This window comes from Phragmites australis, chromosome 17 (assembly GCF_958298935.1).
Source record: "Phragmites australis chromosome 17, lpPhrAust1.1, whole genome shotgun sequence".
Lineage (NCBI taxonomy): Eukaryota > Viridiplantae > Streptophyta > Magnoliopsida > Poales > Poaceae > Phragmites > Phragmites australis.
The window spans coordinates 24,071,459-24,091,965 of NC_084937.1; the positions used below are offsets into that span (position 1 = coordinate 24,071,459).

Here is a 20,507-nt window from a genome sequence, read left to right on the forward strand (position 1 = left end):
CACAATTCTTTTGAATTTGTCTTTTCTTTCTTCCGATCTGTACAGGGTCAGATCATTAAATTTGGTGAAAGACGTAGAGTAAGTCGAACACTACTCACCCTTCTTTCTTAAATCTTTTTTGGCAAAAAATAAATGAATTTTGGCCGACCTTACAGGTGAGAGTACTTTGCCCCAGATACCAACCCATTAATCCCACGAAGCAAGATGCACACCACCTCTTATGAACCGCCCCCCTTTTTAATTGCAATGGTATATAATCATACATGATAAATTACTAATCTTTTCTCTACAGCCCCAAGCCACCTATATCAATACAATGATTGGGCAGTCCTCTTCCTAATTGACCTAAGTAAACCTCTCTAGGGACATGGTCAGCCCCCCTGTCGTCCTACGCTGCTCTGTTAACTTACAACTACCACTAAGACTAAGACTACGACTACTGCTGCTACCCTGATGTTTACCTTGGTCAGTATAGGAGAAGGATGAGTTCTCCCCACCCTGTTCCCAAATCCCTCTGCCAGCTTGATGCTTGTGTTGGTACTGCCGCGCAAACTCACCTACTTGGTCCACATCTTGACCTGAAGAGCTAGAGTTCAAGCTCGACCTCTGTCGCGAGTAGCTAAGCTCATCTTCCTCGGGTATAACCGCAGTGCTTACTGCGCACATTTGATCCAAGTTTCCAAATATGTAGTCATACTCCATGCTGGTCGAGTTCCTTGTGCTGTCAGTGCTATCACTGCTGAAAGTGCTGGTTGACCCTGCATCAGAGTTGCTTAACAGCGAGGAGCTGTTGCTTCGACTAAAGCCCGGTACTCGGTATGACAAATCATTGGATGTATCCAATGTGTATGTAAGGTCGTGCATTATGTGATCCTTACACAAGTGCCCACCTTGGTGCCTGCTCAAGTAACTGCCTCCTCCCAAAGATGTTGGTTCTGAATGTGTCTTCTGCCTGGGTTTCTTAGAGCGCGATGGATCATGAGCAACCATTGCTTTCCTTACAGAGCTTGGGGCACGAGGTGAACACCTGATTGAGTTAACACGGATACAACAGACTTTAGGAAAACCAACAAAAACTAGAAGACAAAATGCTGGATAGCAATGAAGTCATAAGAGAGAGAGACACAGTATTTACCTTGCATAAAGCAGCATGTACGCACATTTTGACAGGACCTTTTCCAGAGAAACAGGTTTCACCTACAAACAACATTGAAGAGTATTTATCTGGAAAGATTGGTTCAAGTGGATGCTTTGCTCGCATGCCATCCCAAACTCACTATTTGTTTCCATGCCATTGGAATTTGTGTGTGTGCCACTGGACTCCAACTGGCCTTTGTGTGTGGGACACTGGCCAGTGGCATACACACAAAGTCAAATGACATGCAAAAACAGCAAGTTCGGGAGACATGTGAGCGAAACACAAACTCCCAATGGCATAAACACAATGACACAAATGTCCTGAAGAAAAAAAACTGGTCGGCATTATAACATGTGTCAGGTTAAATAATCTTCCAATATGCAACACACCATACTAGGCAGGTCTAGAAAGTATTATTTACCTTGCTATCATCCATCTCGTGCCACTTCCCTTGCGGGTCCTTGACATAACATACATAATGGCCAGAAATGTCTGCATTCATAACATCATGATGGACAACCACAGCATACAGCTTGTACATGGGGGCATAATCATCCGTTGCACTCATGTAGTTGGACAAATTCAAGTACTCCTTGAACCTTACAACCTTGTTGATCTTGCCAAACTTACCAGACTGCCCAAAAAAAAAGGGGGATTTACAGTGAATGTAAAACCAGACTACGATGCTTTACACACTTGATTGAAACCTAACACAGGATAATATCAACCCAGGTTGACAACAATTTCTTGAGGCCGCATGGCACTTAAAGTGAAGGAAATAGCCTAAGATTCTTAATGGTACCTGATATCTTTTCAATGCAATAGTAAGGATATTGGGAGCTTCTGATATTTTCAACTTCTTTCTGGCATGCTCATATGAATTGCATCTGGTGACAATAAGAAGCAAAAGAAAGATGAAGTCAAGTATCATTAGACTAAGAGGATTAAACTACTGGGCAATGCATTCGTTTCTCCCATAAATCTCAAGTAACGATTCAAAATGATCACCAATCTCAACCCCCTACAGCAAGTGAAGTAGCTAAAAGTGCTAAACTAACAATAATTTGTTGAAGATAAGTTGCCGCTATAAAGCCCTTGGTTTAGCTCAAGTTTCCTTCACTGTGCAAGGTGCTATATGCAAGGAACAGATGAAAACACAAATGCAGATCATGAGCGTGTAGAGAAGGTAAACAATAATAGAACAAAACTGAACCAACCTGCTACAATGGTATCTATTATCACCATCTAAAACTTCTGAAGATGTAAACCGACGAAGTGCATCTTCAAGGGTACTGATATCCCCATCTATTTCAACAGTTAGATCCAAAATACGTTCATGTTGTTCTGAACTGACCTGACACTTTGTGCATTTTATCTAGGAAAAAAGAAGAAATGATTAAAAATATTATAAAAGATGCGTTTTCATGAGATATGCGATGCTGCCACTAGAAGTCCATAGGATATGGAAAAGGCTGAATGGACTGTGTGAAGAAAACCTTAGAGTGCAGATAGCCCCCGAATATTAATTGCACCAGTGTTGTTTCTTCAGCTAACCGATGGACACCATTTTCCTTGGCTTCCTTCATGCTAGCAGATTGCATAGTATCAATTGCATACCTGTTAAACTTATCATTCAGTACAGGTTTATGAAAATACAATTCCCAGGGAGAAGAACAAACAAAATTTAAATAGGATGCATTCTAGAACACCAATTAATTGGGGATGTTCTGGATCAAGTATCTGCTATTAACAAACTAGCATACAGTTTCTTATGAACTAGAGACCAAAATGTTTAGTTTATGCAGCACCATATTGTGAATCCAGTTGGACACTTCCACAACACTTGACCAACATAATGCAAAAGACACTTGCACGACACTTGACCTACATAATGCAAAAGACACTTCCACGACACTTGACCTACATAATGCAATAGACACTTCCACGACACTTGACCTACATAATGCAAAAGACACTTCCCCGACATTTGACCTACAGAATGCAACAAACATACCAGAATACCATAAAACAGATACAGGCATCAGATATTGGAAAAAAGAAAAAGAATGACAAGAGGAAATATACTAGTAAGAATAGGCCGACCATATCACACCAGTCCATCCCATTGCTCCCTCATAAGAACAAAATATTCATTGTGAATGTTTCACAACTGTATTTACCCCAGAAGGGCTAAATCGTTGTATAACTAGGTCAGTTTGCAATTTGCGATGCAACAGGATAATTTGTCTACCTACTGATGGGATAAGTCCTTGTGCAGCACATGGTCTTTGTGGGGCTGCCACATGGTGGTGGTCTTGCTGCCCATATGCTTTAGGACAGCATCTAGGACACTAGAACAGCATCTTAGACTAGCATCTTGGCATATGCTTGGCTGGCCATGGGCCTATAAATATGTATCCCCAACCCCTCAGGTTAGCATGGCATTTTTGTGTGAGAATAAAGGAAAAATTGCCCCAACTCCTAGTGTCATCCTCTCTCGATGAGAGTAAGAATTCAGCTACTACCAAGAGTAAGAATTCAGCGACTAACAAGTGGTATCAGAGCTTGTTTATCCTGTAGCCTGAGCATCTCCTGCTCATCTCCCCCCTCAGCCTCGCAGCAGCCCCAGCTAAGAGCAGCAGCAGCCCCGGTTGCTCCTGCTCACCCCTCTCCCTCTGCGCAGAGCAGCAGTAGCTCGTCTGAAGCAGCCCTCTCCCCACGCAGCAGCCCTCCCCCGGTAGCGCGTCATGTCCGCAGGGCAGTCTCAGCGCTCGGTCGCCTCGAGCACGCGGCGTCGGCAGGAGGCCGAACTTGCCGCGGCAGAGGAACGCGAGCGAGCGGCGGCAGAGACCGCTGCGGCGGCGGCAAGGGCGTCGAGGCTGGCAGCGGCGGAACTAGCAGCAGCCAGAGCGGAGGCAGAAGCAGCGGCTGCGGCGGTTGCAGCGCGTGCGGCGGCAGCGGAGGTCGAGGCTCTGCGCGGCAGCACCGGCAGCTCCATTTCTGCTGACGACAGCGCCGACGCGGACCTCGAGCTGCCGGAGGCAGAGGCAGCGCGAGAGCGGGCGGCACAGTGGGCAGCGGCGCACGCCCACGAGCGGGGCGGCAGCCCAGACAGGCGCGGACGCGCCGGCGGCGCTCCTGGAGGAGGCGCGCACGGCAACGGTGGCGGACGGGTCGATGGAGAGCGCGGCCTTTACAGGCGGCGTGGCTCTCTCTCCCCGGATCGGTACCGTGGTCACCACGGGTTCCAGGCTGTTGTCAGGGACGTCGGCCCCGACGGTGGGTGGCCTACCCTCACTAAGACCAACTACGTCGAGTGGGCTGCGGTGATGAGGGTAAAGCTCCAGGTGCGGCACATGTGGGAGGCAGTCCGGTACGGCGACGTCGACTACGACCAGGATCGACGGGCGCTGGATGCCCTCATCGCAGCAGTCCCGTCCGAGATGCAGTTCTCGCTTACCAATAAGCGGACTGCAAAGGAGGCTTGGGACGCCATGGCTGTGGCACGCATCGGCAGCGACCGCGCCCGCAAGTCCACACTGCAGGCACTTCGCAAGGAGTGGGAGAACCTGGCCTTCAAGCCAGGTGAGGACGTTGATGACTTTGCTCTCCGTCTCAACACTCTGTTGCAGAAGATGGTGCAGTTCGGCGATGACACCTACGGCGAGGAGAGAGCTGTCGAAAAGCTCTTCCGTTGCGTCCCCGAGAAGTACAAGCAGATGGCTCGCTCGATCGAGTCTCTGCTGGATCTCTCCACGATGTCGATCGAGGAGGCGATAGGTCGCCTCAAGGTCGTCGACAGCGATGAGCCACAATCTCTCTCGGGGCCCATCACCACTGGCGGGAAGCTCCTTCTCACTCGGGAGCAGTGGGATGCCTGCCAGGGTGACCGGAGGAAGGGGGAGCCTTCTTCCACGACAGGCGGCCGCAAGCGTGGCAAGCCGCGCAAGGTGCGCAGAGACGCCCAGGCCGGGGCGCGAGGACGTGCCGAGGGTGATGCCCGCGGAGGCGCCCAGGGCGGCGCCGCCGGCAAGCACAAGCCGGCACGAGACGACACCTGCCGCAACTGCGGCCGGCTTGGCCATTGGGCCAAGGACTGTCGTCAGCCACGACGCGGCCAGGCCCACGTCGCACAGGCGGAGGAGGAGGAGCCGGCTCTGTTCATGGCTCATGCGAGCATAGAGCTACCTCCAGCGGCACCGGCCGCAGCGGCTCTCCTCCACCTTGACGAGCCAAAAGCACACGCCCTCCTCGGCGACGGCTCCGGCAACGACAAGACTGACGGGTGGTGCCTCGACACCGGCGCCACCCATCACATGACCGGTCGACGGGAGTTCTTCACCGAGCTTGACTCTAGCGTCCGAGGCTCCGTCAAATTTGGGGATGCCTCCGGCGTGGAGATCAAGGGCGTCGGTTCCGTCATCTTCACCGCCGTGTCTGGTGAGCACAGGCTGCTCACCGGAGTCTACTACATTCCCGCGTTGAGGAACTCTATCATCAGCTTGGGACAGCTGGATGAGAACGGTTCGCGCGTGGTTGTTGAGGATGGAGTCATGAGGATTTGGGATCGCCGTCGTCGCCTTCTTGCCAAGGTAACCAGAGGCACAAATCGACTCTACGTCCTTAACGTGCAGGTGGCACAACCCCTCTGTCTCGCCGCTCGTCGGGACGACGAGGCGTGGCAATGGCACGAGCGCTTCGGGCACCTTCACTTCGAGGCCCTGAAGCGGCTCAGTGCCGCAGAGATGGTGCGAGGCCTGCCGTGCCTCGACCATGTGGAGCAGCTCTGCGACGTCTGCGTGTTGACGAAGCAGAGGCGACTCCCCTTTCCCCAGCGGGCGAGCTTCCGAGCCAAGGAGAGGCTCGAGCTTGTGCACGGGGACTTGTGTGGCCCGGTGACACCGGCCACACCGGGAGGACGACGCTACTTCCTGCTGCTCGTCGACGACCTCTCCCGCTACATGTGGGTGATGGTCCTCGGCAGCAAGGGAGAGGCTGCGGACGCCATCAGGCGCGCGCAGGCTGCTGCGGAGGCGGAGTGCGGCCGCAAGCTGCGCGTGCTGCGCACCGACAACGGCGGCGAATTCACGGCGGCTGAATTCGCGTCGTACTGCGCTGATAAGGGCATTCAGCGCCACTACTCCGCGCCGTACAGCCCGCAGCAGAACGGCGTCGTCGAGCGGCGCAACCAGACGGTTGTGGGGATGGCTCGGGCCCTCCTCAAGCAGAGGAGGATGCCGGCTGTCTTCTGGGGAGAGGCGGTGGTGACGGCCGTCTACATCCTCAACCGCTCGCCTACCAAGGCGCTCGACGGCAGGACGCCGTACGAGGCTTGGCATGGGCGCAAGCCGGCAGTCTCCCACTTGCGGGTCTTCGGCTGCCTCGCGTTCGCCAAGGAGCTTGGCCACATCAGCAAGCTCGACGACAGGAGCACTCCGGGAGTGTTCATCGGCTACGCGGAGGGCTCGAAGGCCTACCGCATCCTCGACCCGAAGACACAGCGTGTGCACACGGCGCGCGACGTTGTGTTCAACGAAGGGCGAGGATGGGCGTGGGACAAGGCGATGGACGACAGATCGGCTCCGACGTACGACGACTTCACTGTCGAGTACGTCCACTTCGAGGGAGCTGGGGGAGTAGGCAGCTCTTCTTCGACGAGCGTGTCTACCCCAGTCCCCGAGCCTCCACCGACCCCGGCGCCTGCTACTTCGACAGCACCACGTTCTCCAGCCAGGACCTCGGCTGCGATGAGTTCTTCGCCGGCTCCACCACAGCCGGCAACGCCACGCACTCCAGCACCGACAGGCACCTCTCCGGGCACGTCTACTCCAACACCAGCTCGTGTCGAGCACAACCCGGTTGAGCTCCCTACTCCGCTCTCTCACGACGAGGAGCGCATCGACGCGTACCACGACGGCGAGCCGTTGCGGTACCGTACGATGGAGAACCTTCTCGGCGACCAGCCGGTGCCGGGATTGGTGCCTCACGATCTGGAGGCGCAGTTGCACCTTGCGTGTGACGACGGCGAGCCTCGGTCGTTTGCAGAGGCCGAGAGACACGCGGCATGGCGCGCCGCGATGCAGTTGGAGATGGATGCGGTTGAGAAGAACCGCACCTGGGAGCTTGCTGACCTCCCTCGTGGTCACCGAGCGATCACCCTTAAGTGGGTGTTCAAGCTGAAGAGGGATGAAACCGGCGCCATCGTCAAGCACAAGGCTCGCTTGGTGGCACGAGGTTTCGTGCAGCAGGAGGGGGTCGACTTCGACGACGCCTTCGCTCCCGTGGCACGGATGGAGTCCGTGCGACTCCTCCTTGCGCTAGCTGCCCAGGAGGGCTGGCGTGTTCATCACATGGACGTCAAGTCGGCGTTCCTTAACGGCGACTTGAAGGAGGAGGTCTACGTGCACCAGCCGCCGGGATTTACGATCCCCGGCAAGGAGGGCAAGGTGCTCCGCCTGCGCAAGGCCCTCTATGGCTTGCGGCAGGCACCGAGGGCGTGGAATGCCAAGTTGGATTCCACGCTAAAAGGGATGGGCTTCGAGCAAAGCCCGCACGAGGCGGCCATCTACCGGCGGGGCAGTGGAGGATGACTCCGGGATCACGCTTCGACAGACCGCCTACGCCAAGCGCGTCGTTGAGCTAGCTGGGCTCACCGACTGCAACCCAGCTCTCACTCCGATGGAGGAGAGGCTGAAGCTGAGCCGCGACAGCACGACGGAGGAGGTGGACGCTACGCAGTACCGGCGTCTTGTGGGGAGCCTTCGCTACCTCGCCCACACACGGCCGGACTTGGCATTCTCCGTCGGCTATGTTAGTCGGTTCATGCAGCGACCGACGACGGAGCACCAGCAGGCTGTGAAGAGGATCATCCGCTACGTTGCGGGGACTCTCGACCACGGCCTCTACTACCCTAGGTGCCCTGGGGCGGCACACTTCGTCGGGTACAGCGACAGCGACCACGCCGGCGACATCGACACCAGCAAGAGCACGAGCGGGATCCTCTTCTTCCTCGGCAAGTGCCTCGTTAGCTGGCAGTCGGTCAAGCAGCAGGTGGTGGCCCTGTCCAGCTGCGAGGCCGAGTACATAGCGGCCTCCACCGCTTCGACTTAGGCGCTCTGGCTCGCTCGACTGCTTGGTGATCTCCTCGGCAGAGACACTAGAGCGGTGGAGCTCAGGGTGGACAGCAAGTCTGCTCTAGCCCTGGCAAAGAACCCCATTTTCCATGAACGGAGCAAGCACATCCGGGTGAGGTACCACTTCATCCGAGGCTGTTTGTAGGAAGGGAGCATCAAGGCGAGCTACATCAACACCAAGGATCAGCTTGCGGACCTGCTCACCAAGCCTCTTGGGAGGCTCAAGTTCCTTGAGCTCTGCTCCAGGACCGGGATGATTCAATCTTCCCACAAGACGACGCACAAGACTTAGGGGGAGAATGATGGGATAAGTCCTTGTGCAGCACATGGTCTTTGTGGGGCTGCCACATGGTGGTGGTCTTGCTGCCCATATGCTTTAGGACAGCATCTAGGACACTAGGACAGCATCTTAGACTAGCATCTTGGCATATGCTTGGCTGGCCATGGGCCTATAAATATGTATCCCCAACCCCTCAGGTTGGCATGGCATTTTTGTGTGAGAATAAAGGAAAAATTGCCCCAACTCCTAGTGTCATCCTCTCTCGATGAGAGTAGGAATTCAGCTACTACCAAGAGTAAGAATTCAGCGACTAACACCTACTGTCCCACCTAAGAACTAATGCCATCTGTCTCAACCTCCTACGGGATGCCACTTTGTCGTGGACATGATTATGTGGTCACACAATATAACCAACTTCGTTATTATATGTCTATAGCACAAACACTGAATATCGACCTCTACAAATATAAGCTAGCATAGCACTGATGACACCATGAGCACTAACATGAAAAAATCAGTAAGTTGGCCTGCGCTGTCATTCTGCTGGAATTTACAATAAAACAGTAATGAGCTCCATAAGTTGTTCAATGAAGTTTCAATTGTCTATCTAAATATATAAAAAAACAACTATACCAATTATCATCCGAACTACTGCACTAATCAATTTAGCAGATGCACATGTTAGCAAAACAGCAAGTGCAAGCCAATTAGCTTTTGACATAGAGCATTAATGCTTCATAATTTACCTATGTTTGCAGATACTGAATTATAGGGAAGAAAATTAATAGTAGTTTCCTTTTTCAAAAGCAATCTGTTGATTAGGAATACATCAGTTCTAGTTTGAATAAATACCCCTTGAAAAATATTCTCGGTCACAATAATATGATATGTTTTGCATGAACGCATGACTAAATTATTCATAAACAAGGAATAGGTGTGTAATCCTTAGCATTATATGAAGAATTTCCTGTTCAAATGCAAGAAAATTATTTCGATTAGAAAAACATCAGTTATAGTTTGGAATTAATACCCCCCCCCCCCCAAACAGTTGCCCAGTCATAGCAATAACATAAGTTTCTATGAATGCATGAAGAAACCAGTGAGTTTCCATGAAATAGGTGTACACTCATCAGCAGTATACAAAATATTATCAGCCTGAATCTCGAAATACTGATCATAAATTGATCAACCATCACTAGTTTGGTGCACATTTGGATGCTGACATACATTATTTGAGGCATAGCAATATAACCTAGGCAGTTAAGTAGAAAAAAAAAATCTCACCTGAGAAATTCATGAGCATCTTCTTCTCTACCTGGGCCAAAGCTACGCCCTATCTCAAGTAGATGAGATAGTATTCCAGTAGGTGATATGGGAGATTTTCCACGCTTGCCCTCTACAATGAGTTTTTCCAGCTCACACATGAAACACCATTCCTTTTTAGAACCTAGAATATATGATAGCACTACATTGTTAACCAAAGGAACATGGTATGTAACACAAGAAATGCAGGTTTAGCGTACATTACAATTTCGTGAATGATGTCCTTCCAAAAGGTACGCTGTAAGTGGTCGGGTAAATGCCAAGCACTGAAGAACAGCATTTGCATAGCAGCTGCAAAAGAAATCATTAGAGGAGGTTAGGCAAAGAAACAGCATTAAGTGCAACACTCAGATTCAATAACTATTTACACTTAATAAAATGCCATAACATGTTTAACCATCAATTGCTTACAATAATGTGTTTAATAGTACTATGATGCAGTGAGAAAATATAATCTTGTTAATGATAGCATTTACAGTATACAATCAATTGAGAAGAAACAACAGTTGAATTTTTACAAAGAGCAAAATTTAAATCAATACGAGAAAACAAGAGAAAGTGTGCCTATCACACTGAACAAGATAATGTGTTTAATAGTACTGCCAATTTGCACCATACAGCTCGCAAAGCACCGGACAATTCACAAGTAGTAGAATAGAGAGTAAAAATAGAACTATCGTGGTTCTATAATTATATTACTATATTACATGGAATCTTTCCATAAAAAATATTACTACCGAATCATATAGAATTTTTGCAATCCATTTATTTCCCCATGCTATAGTGGACAACACACTGCTACAGTTAAAATTACATAAAGATAACATTAAGTTAATAAAACCATATGCATATTCATACAACTTATATTACAGCTTACAAAGATAATTATGTATAACTAACTAATGTTGCATGTAGCCTGGTACGTACAACCTAACCTGTGCAGTACTGCAGTCTACAACCCTATGTATTTGGTGCATTAGAAGCATCACCAGGTTGACTACGTTCCTCATAGTTATTACGTGTTCTGGTTCAAAAACTATATTATTATCTTGTGCTATCTAAATGCTAATAGACTCCATTCCTAGTGCAATGAGAATCAGTTAAATCCTAGAAAAGAGAAAACACTGGCAGTAAGTGCAATACAAAGCCGACAATATCATCTCATTTATTTATTTATTCATGTATATTGATGTGACTCCAACATAGTCTACATTGAATAAAATGTTTCTTCACCGAATATGTCATGGCCTGTGCCTGACCGTAACGCGTAGTTGTGGAAGAGCTAAAACCCTCAGCCTGGAGCCATGGCGATGAGTTAGCTGGCGCGGGGGAAGGGCGCCAGTAGAAGAAGAAACTGAGGTAGAAGAGAGAAACCGAGAGAGAAGATAGGGATATAATTTCTGCTTCCTTTTCTCATAGATGCGCCCGCTATAAATAGGCGTTACACAACTGGCACGAAGAGTCCATGCCGTAATCCAACTCACAGACAACATGCTGTAATCCAACTCTAATTTTCCTAATTGACTCTTATATGATTCCTAAACCGAAAATAACCTTCCTCAAACTCTTTCCTATTCGAATTCTATCTCTTACCTAATCTGAAATTATTTCCTAACTTTCCTAAATCTGACATCTTCTAAGCCGTCGGTGCCCTAGGCCTGCGGCTGTACTGCTAGCCCCACATGACATCTTCCCCCCCCCCCCCTCGGAGACCAGCTCGTCCTCAAGCTGAAATGTTGGATAATGGCGCTTGAAATCATCGATGGGAACCCATGAAGTTTCGGCATCCAGCTAACCTTTCCATTGTACCAGGAACTCCTTAACGCCGCGTGCCAACCTTGCACGCACCACTGCCCGAGGATACGGACAAACACGCCCATGTTGCACGTCCGGCAATGGTGGGGGGCTACTGGGGGTGGTATTGAAGAATGGCTTGAGAAGACCAACACGAAAAACGTCATGAATTTGTGCTTGGGGTGTAACTACAGCTGATATGCAACGTCCCGAATCCGGGGTAGAATTTTGTAAGGCCCGTAGAAATGTGGAGCAAGCTTCCGGTGAGCCTTGAGGGCGATGGATGAAACCTGGCGATGTTGAAGGCGGAGCCAAACCCATTGTCCCTCCAACCAGCGACCGGCAATGAAGATCATATTGCCGCTTGTAATACTGTTGAACCTGCAAAAGCTGTCCGCGGACATCATGAAGCAACAAGTCGCGATCGGCTAGAAATTGGTCGACAACCATGACCCAGGTCGTACCATCATATTGACGCAGGGAGAGGGGTCACGTCCATAGATGACTTTGAAAGGTGTCTCCTTCAACGATGACTAGAACGAAGTATTGTAGCAGTACTCGGCCCATGAAAGCCAACGAAGCCATTGTCGTGGACAGTCACCTGTGAGAACAGGTACATGGCAATGATTTTGTTCATAGCTTCGGTCTGCCCATCGGATTTTGGATGAAATGCCAAACTCAAATTGAGTTTGACACCAGTGAGGCGGAAGAGTTTTTGCCAAAAGTTGCTTGTAAAAACCGGGTCACGATTGCTGACAATGGAGCATGGGAAGCCATGGAGGCGCATCACCTCATCAAAGAACACCCGAGCCACTGAACTTGCAATATATGGGTGCGCCAAAGGCACAAAGTGGGCGTATTTGGAAAAACAATCAACGATGGTGAGGATGACTGATTTTTGATTTACCCGTGGTAACTCTTCAATGAAATCCATCAAGATGTCCTCCCAGACGCGAGAGGGAACTTCCAAGGGCTGTAGGAGACCAACTGGCTAAAGCTGCTACACCTTGTTCTGCTAGCAAACTCTGCAGTTGCGGATAAAATCTTGGACGATCCTTTTCATGCGTGGAATGTCGAATGTGGAATGTGGAAATCATGTTTGAGCTGAACATAGGTCTTCTGTACGCCTTCATGGCCGGTCGAGAGAAGAGGCGATGATGGATGGATGTAGACCTTTCAATCATACAACACCAGCCCTTCCTGCACACTCCATGGGGCAGCCAGCTAACCGTCCAAAACATGTGCTTTAATGGTAGCCAGATCAGTGACCCCCTCAGTCTCCCATCGAAGGTCATTGAAGAGAGTGAAGCTTGGAGAAGATAAGGCCATGAAGGTGGCCTTATCTGCATCAACTCTTCCTTGATTCTCATGCCGTAATCCAACTCTAATTTTCCTAACTGGCTCTTATACGATCCTAAACCAAAAATAACCTCCCTCAAACTCTTTCCTATTCGAATTCTATCTCTTACCTAATCTGAAATTATTTCCTAACTTTCCTACATCCGACATCTTCTTCTAAGACGCCGGCACCCTAGGCCTGCGGCTGTACTACTGGCCTCACATGACAAAATATATGAAGCATATCTATGAGCAAAGTGGGTGGGGGGGGGGGGATATGACCATATGAAGCTGCGAGTAAAGTGAGCTGGCTCATGGATTAATACAACAAGATAGTTCATAAGTTTTAGTATTCATACGCCAATGGAAGAAGCAAATCAATAAGTTGTAGCATCCATACGCCAATGGAAGAAGCAAATTAATAAGTTGTAGCATTCAGACGCCAATGGAAGAAGCAAATTAAATAGCTTAGGAGTGTTTCTTTGGGAAATAGTACAGAAGTTATATGCAGTCAGCAGATATTAACAATCTCCAAATGAAACAATGTAGGTTACATCTAATAGAAGCACACGAATGTTCGGTGCCATATGGTTCCTATATGCAAATATGCAATAATAATTAATAAAATGTCCATTAACTATTTACCTATTCCCAAGGTTATGAAGACCAAAAGGTTGCAGTTCCACCTTCTTGAAGTTGTAGAGGTCGACAAAATGTTTGTATGGAAAAAGTGTCTGGCAAATTTGGATAACCATTAGGCAATATTATTGCATAGCGGTATATGTTAGTGATTAATTGAGCTACCCAGTTATATTTACCAATTCAGATGAATAATGCCTCACAACTTTTGGAGCTGTTTGTTGCCTTGCATTTTTCTTCTCTGTTGACGGATTATATGGCATCACACCTGCACTCTCTGATCTAACAGATGGACCAGGAAGATTATCTGCCCTTTTAGATGGGTTACGTGCAAAAAGATATGCACCACTGTGAGTGGAAGGAACTTTGTCGACAGTTGGCATGCATGGTAAATGTCTGGAGCCTTCTACGTTGTCTGCACCAAGAGCTTGTTTGTTGGATTGCTCCAGTTCAGATTCCAACCCAGAATTTTCACAAACAGCAGTGTCATGAACTTTGCAACCTTTACTAGAATTTGAAAGCCTTGAACAATCAACAGATTCTGTCTGCCCAGTAAACTGAGAAGCCTCTGCAGTATTGGATTCCTTATCATATGGCACACCCTTAACCGCTGTCTCTACTCCAGGCATCACATTTTCTATTGTATTGTCTTGCCTGGCACCAACACCTGGCAGATGGCATTCATCTTTGTGACCTTTTCTCCAATGAGCTATCTGGCATTTGAAGGTGCTGCAGTCAACAAGAAGGAAGTTACTGAAGTAAAACAATTGAGACAGTAGGGTTCTCTGGTTACACACACAATATGGAGTTGACATTACCCTCTTGAATAAAGAATCTTAGGTCTGATGCCATACAATGTATCTTACAATATACGAGAGGGATGCATGGCATTGGTGAAATAAAAGGCCTAAGCCTAGATGTGGAGTAAAACATGGACTAAGTCGCAGAGAGTTGGTTTCTGGAACCGGAGTTATTTAATCTTGAGAGCTACTTTGATCTGTAACTTTTACAAGCATCTGTTCCTTCGGGATTGCAATTTTTAAGAGACTCTTCAGGGTTCATTTGTAGTCAAGTACCTGGCTATAGCTTTCAAAAGAAATATTCTGGATATAAGCAACACGGTTCAAGGATGCGAACAATTTGTACATGCACTAATCGCTATTGGGAATATGAGGACATTGATTACCTAGACTTCATTTTATAGTAACACATTAATTGGTGAAAATTTGCTCCTAAAGAAATATAGTAACACAAACCTAACTCAAGAAAATCAATGCTCCATTTTATATGCTCCTAACTAAGGTTTTTCTTGAACAAAGATGCACATAAATCTCATAGGATGAAAAAAGAAAACACAACTCTTAAGACATTGGCGACCCAATAGATTTGTTTCACACCTCTATTTCAGACAGTTGGCGAACTAAAGTAGCATCCAAGGTAAGATAAAACTGGAAGATGAGGTCTTCCATTGAAAAAGGGTTCCAAACAAAGCTCACGAAAATCCAATCTCATTACTTTATAGCTGACATAGAATCACATAGATTGCTTTTATTTGCCTAATATGAAGGAGACATGCAACTATCTAGACATAACTCAAATTGCCCATACTAAAATCATATTCAACCACATAATGTAGAAGTATTGATCAATGCAACAGAGACACGCAAAAAGGCAGCCCCAAATTCCCAGCAACTAGTTTTCAAAATATCAACCCCTTATTTTACAGAATGGCTGGATTGTTGAACTTGACTACATAAATGGACCTGATGATTAAACCATCCGGCCCAGTATGAGCTCCCAAGATGTGGGAATTGCTACATCAACAAATCAAGCCATAAAATTTGGTAATACATGCCAGTTCTAGGGTAATTTTTCTCTGAAAGCAGCATCCACACTCAAAATCTATTGGGCCTAAGCTGAGTATACAGCAGTTCTAATTAGCTTGTACAATTACTCGAAATCAAATAAGTGTATTGTCATACAGTATAAACAATAGTTGCTTTGATATTTATACATGTCCCTAACAGTTCATACATTTCCCCTCTAAATTGAATTCAGTGCATAGTAATCTCTCCTACTTATGTATGTAATAAGTCTCGCACCCACCTGAATCCCACGTCCACCCCCGAATCCCTCGCTCCCGACGTGTGGACCGCATTCTCTCTGTGTCCATCCAACGATTTCTCCCCTCGCTCTTCCCACCTAATCCGCAGCCTTTTTTGTGTGTCCTACTCCCTCCTCACCGCCGACCTCCTCACGCTCTGCTCCTCCAGATCTCCCTGGCCGCTTCGCGCTCTGCTCCAACGCGCGCCTCTGGGAGCCTGGCGACGCACTCTGTCCGCTCGCCGCCGACCTCCTCGCGCTCCGCGCCTCCAGATGCCCCCCTCGCCGCTGCGCGCTCGCCTCTCACCCTTCATCTCCTCCCTTTGCTCCGCGCTCGCCTCCACCACCACGACCTCCGCATTCATCACGTCAGCGAGGGCCGCTTCTTCTCCAGCGGCCTTCACATCGGGTGGGGTGGGGATCTCCCGCGCGCGCCAGTCGCTGTTGCTTGCCTCTTCGTATGTTGGCTGCTTTGCACCGCGATGCCAAGAACAATGCGCGGGGCGGTGGATGTGGAGGACCTCGGCATGGTGGCCGAGCTTGGCCACATGGCGCAGGAGGTGGCCGCGCTGGCCAAGGAGGGCAGGCTCGGGGAGGAGGACGACCAGGACAAGCTCCTGGTGTCGGCGCTGCCCACGCGACTCACCGGCATGGGGGACGCCGAGGCCAGGGTCCATGTCATGGCCGCGCTGTGGCAGCTCGTGGGCTGCGTTGGCAGCGAGAGCAAGGTGAGCCAATGCTTGATGGGCTCTTTGTTGCCTATGCTTGCGCACTCACGCGAAATCAGTTTGGTATTAGTTCGGATGGTACAACTCTAGCTGCATTTGAAGGATTACCCTTTGCCAAGCTGCATTTTGTGTCACTTTGGATTTTGTAATGGCATGGGACGTTGCAGCTCACAGGACGTTCGAGTTATGCCCAACCATTTAATGTATTATGCAGTTTGTGTTGCCTATACCCTATCTAGATCGTATTTTCTTCTGACCGTAATGATGTCGAGTATCAAAAGAACGTAAAAAAAGTAATCACGAAAAAGTTATGATTAATAAAACTTATTAATTGATTATCGGAGTTACATCATCTCGATGATCTTTATTGTGACACTTAATTATATTCTTTTTTTTCTCTTATCCTTAATGTGATCATATTTGCTCCATGGCTCTGCAAGAGAGGTTGGCAAGCACTGAGGCACTTTCAAGCATTGTCCGTTCATTGTCGAGAGATGTCGATGAGAGATGGGAAGCAATTGCAGTGCTATTGGATTTGTCAGACATCCCACAAGTTCGGCAGAGGATCAAAGGATATATTATAATGTTAGTGACATTGAGGAATGCACATGAATTAGGCACCAATGATGATGCTGAGAAGTTGCTGCACATTTTATCGTCCAACTAACAAAATGTTCTACTAATGGCAAAGGCTGGTTATTTTCGACCATTGATACATTACCTGAAAGAAGGTATTATAATCTAGCATACTATGTTTTGACCTGACATTTTTCAGCGCATGCGAACATAAGTTATGGTGGTATTCTTCATGTCTTGAAGGCTTTCTACGAACAAGCATCTTATAGTAGGCGTTACATGATGATTTTTGCATCGAAGAAAGTGTGAAGTTCAGTTTGCATGTGCGATCTGAATCACTTTTCTATATTGCTGGAACTTATGTATCAATCAACTTTGTGTTGTTTTATTGCAATGCATGTGTTTGACCCGTCAGTTATTTTATCTCGTGGATTTTTTTCTCCCGTTACAACGTACGGGCATGGAAATAGTACATGGTAAAAAGACACATGTTTCCACAAACTAATACATATCAGTTAGGAGGAATTGATGTAGGCAATAGTCCTTGTCAGAATATTGGCATAGACATGAATAGATACTGTAAATTCTTGGGCACACTAGTACATTTCCTCCACACTTTGACGCCACATTACCATCATTTAGCACATATATGCCTCGTAAATGGCAGAGGCAATATTTGCCTATTAACAACTACGTGATGAAACAATACCAGATTTATGATAAGAAATTCTGAAATAAGTATCAGACAGGCAATGCTGGTCCCAGCCTACACATGTTGAGCAAATAATTGATGAAAAAATAAGCAGCAGATGGTAAGCCAGTAGCCTGATACGCTTGGAGCCAAAAATGATTAGGGGAAAACAAGCATTTCACACGCATTGTAAAAATACGCCCTATTGGTAAAAGAACCAGGTTGGAAAAATCACACGCCCGCGCAATGCCGCAATGTAACCAACATGGATTGAGAAGGATGGGAGCCCACTGACCAGTACTTGACGCTCTTGCATAGCTTGCACCGGAATGTCGTTGGTCTGCCGCACACCGCACAGCATCCCTTCCCCACCGCTGCCGCTGCCGGAGGGGAGGCCGCCGCAGCCTCCTCCACTTCCTCCCGCGCCGGAGCTACCGCTGGCGCTGCCCACAGCAGGGGCGCCTCCGCCAGGTCGGGCGCCCTCACGAACCCGCCGTACTGGCCGTAGTAGTGGGCCTCTTCCCTCTCGGCGATCTCCACCTCCTCCGCGGCGAGCCACGCGAGGCGCCGCACCTCCTCCCTCCGCGCCTCCGCGCGCCGCAGCCACTCGTGCGCCGCCAGCGCCACGAGCACGACGACCGCCACCGCGGCCAGCACCGACGACACCTCCGCCATCCCCGCACGCTCTCAAGTCTCAATCCGCTCCCCTTCCTCCTCCTCCCTTGCCTCCGGCCAGGCGCAAGGGTCTCAAAGCAATCCGCCACTCGCGCGCGCGCACCGGATCCCGCTGCCACACACGACGCCGCCTGCGGAGAGAATGGGAGATATTTAGGGTTCGACGGGGCGCCCCTCTCGCCCTCGCCCCCCTTTTCTTGGCCTCCCGAGTAGTAACGGAAGGGGAGGAAGGCTGCGGAAGGCGGCGAGGGGGTCTGCCGCGCGTCGGCGTCCGTTGCCGGGGCGCGAGGTGGAGTGGAAAACGTGAGGGGTGAGGGCGAGGATCCCGCTTCCGTGAGGAGGGGAGCCGCGCAGCCCAGCGGCGAGTTGCGGTGGCAACGGCTGGATGTTTTTATTTTCTTTCTTTCGCCGCCCGCGCGCACCTGAGAGCGGACTGGCGGGGTTTCCTCGCGGGTGGGCGTTCTGGACCGTCCGATGGCCAGTGGACGGCAAGTTGGACCGCGGGAAACCGTGGAGAGATGGCTGCGCTGCCTAGGGCTGGTCAACTAGCCAGCTCGGCTTAGCTCGGTCCAACTCGTTACGCTAACAAGCGAGTTCGATTTGGCTACTTAGGGTCTGTTTGTTTCAGCTAGAGATTCTGAAAAGCAGTTTATAAAAGCTGGATTGTTAAAAGCTGAATTGTTAAAAGCTTTTAGACTGTAGATTCTAAAAAAAAAATTAATGGACAGTTTAGTAAAATGAACTTTCACAATCTATCAAAAGCTGAGGAAAACCAGCTTCTCAGATTCTCACAATCCAACCAGCAGATTTTAAAAAGCTATAACCAAAAGCTGCATGTTTGTTTCAGCTTCGGATTATAAAAGCTGAAAGCCAGAATCCGAAGCTGAAACAAACAGGGCCTTAGTAAAACGAGAAAGAAGTTTAGTTCGGCTCGGCTCGTTAAAAACTCGAATTAGCTTGTTTGGCTCGTGAGCTAGTCACATCAATTTTTGATGATCTATCTAAAAGTAACATCATATTGGAAGAATGCAACCTGGCAAGTGGCAAGTGGCATCACAGCAACAGCAACAGTTTAGAAAAAGAAGCATGTAATTAAAAAATTAACTGTCAAATAGCAACAACAGTTCAGTTCAATAGTTCAGGAAACAGCAGTTCTGTCTAGCAGCAACAGCAGTTCAGTTCAATAGTTCGCACAATCACACTCACTCACATGATCTTTAAATTTTCAAATGAGAATGATACATCTAGATTACTTATCATTAGAGAGCAAAGAGGTTTCTCTAGAATCCTAGATAGCATAGATTGCATGCATTTAAAGTGAAAAAAATTATTCTTCAGCATGGCAAGGTATGTATACCGATCATGTGCACGAGCCCACAATTATTTTTGAAGCTGTTGTTTCACACGATCTTTAGATTTAGCATGCTTTCTTTGGATTACCTGGATCTCACAATGATATCAATATCCTTGATCGTCCCTCACTCTTTGCAAAGTTAGCTGAAGGTTAAGCTACACAAATGAATTATACCATCAACAACCACAACAGATATTACCTTGCAGATGATATTTATCATATATGGGTAACATTTTTGAAGTCAATTTCATCTCTTCAAAGGAATAAGAAAAAACATTTCAACCAAGCTCAAAAAGTAGCTAGGAAGGATGTGGAGCAAGCATTTGAAGTTCTACAAGCTCGTTTTGCTATTGTTCGAGGACCAGCTCAATTTTGAGATAAAAAAGCATTCGATAACATCATGACAACATATATCATCATACATAATATGATTGTTGAAGATAAGGCGGCAAGAAAATATGACTTCCATTACCATAGAATGAGAGAAGAAGCGATACCTTCTTATGAGCCTACGTCTGAACTGAAATAGTTCATTCAAAATCTTAGATCCATTAGATCCCAAGATGTTTACCCTTAGCTTCAAGATGATCTACTTGAGCACCTATGACTACGTTATGAAAGGGAGTAGTATGTTATAGTTGTAATAATGTATCCGGTTCATGTATCTTATGTTTTCGCAATATATGCAATATTTTAATAGTTCATCTATGATCCATAACATATATAATCCCTATG

At 48.1% G+C, this 20,507-nt stretch overlaps 1 protein-coding gene across 1 annotated transcript; it reads right to left on the minus strand.

Moving 5' to 3' along the window:
• Positions 1-75: 75 nt before the first annotated feature.
• LOC133896578 (ubiquitin carboxyl-terminal hydrolase 17-like) lies at positions 76-18,764 on the minus strand. Its single transcript, XM_062337176.1, has 11 exons — positions 18,039-18,764; positions 13,825-14,374; positions 13,652-13,740; positions 10,080-10,165; positions 9,836-9,998; positions 2,635-2,755; positions 2,356-2,513; positions 1,941-2,025; positions 1,560-1,772; positions 1,136-1,197; positions 76-1,027 (listed from the first exon to the last, which is right to left on the minus strand). The coding sequence occupies exons 1-11, from the start codon at positions 18,416-18,418 to the stop codon at positions 346-348; spliced, it is 2,589 nt and encodes an 862-aa protein (XP_062193160.1). The 5' UTR covers positions 18,419-18,764; the 3' UTR covers positions 76-345.
• Between the last annotated feature and the right edge of the window lie 1,743 nt (positions 18,765-20,507).

Bases quoted from the DNA above. Each gene is read 5' to 3' on its own strand.
- LOC133896578 (XM_062337176.1), bottom strand. From the start codon at position 18,418: ATGGCGGAGGTGTCGTCGGTGCTGGCCGCGGTGGCGGTCGTCGTGCTC. The intron at 14,375-18,038 runs GTCAGTGGGCTC...TGTTGACTGCAG, and splicing joins TGCAAGAGCGTCAAGTACTG to CACCTTCAAATGCCAGATAG. The intron at 13,741-13,824 runs GTAAATATAACT...CAAATTTGCCAG, and splicing joins GGCATTATTCATCTGAATTG to ACACTTTTTCCATACAAACA.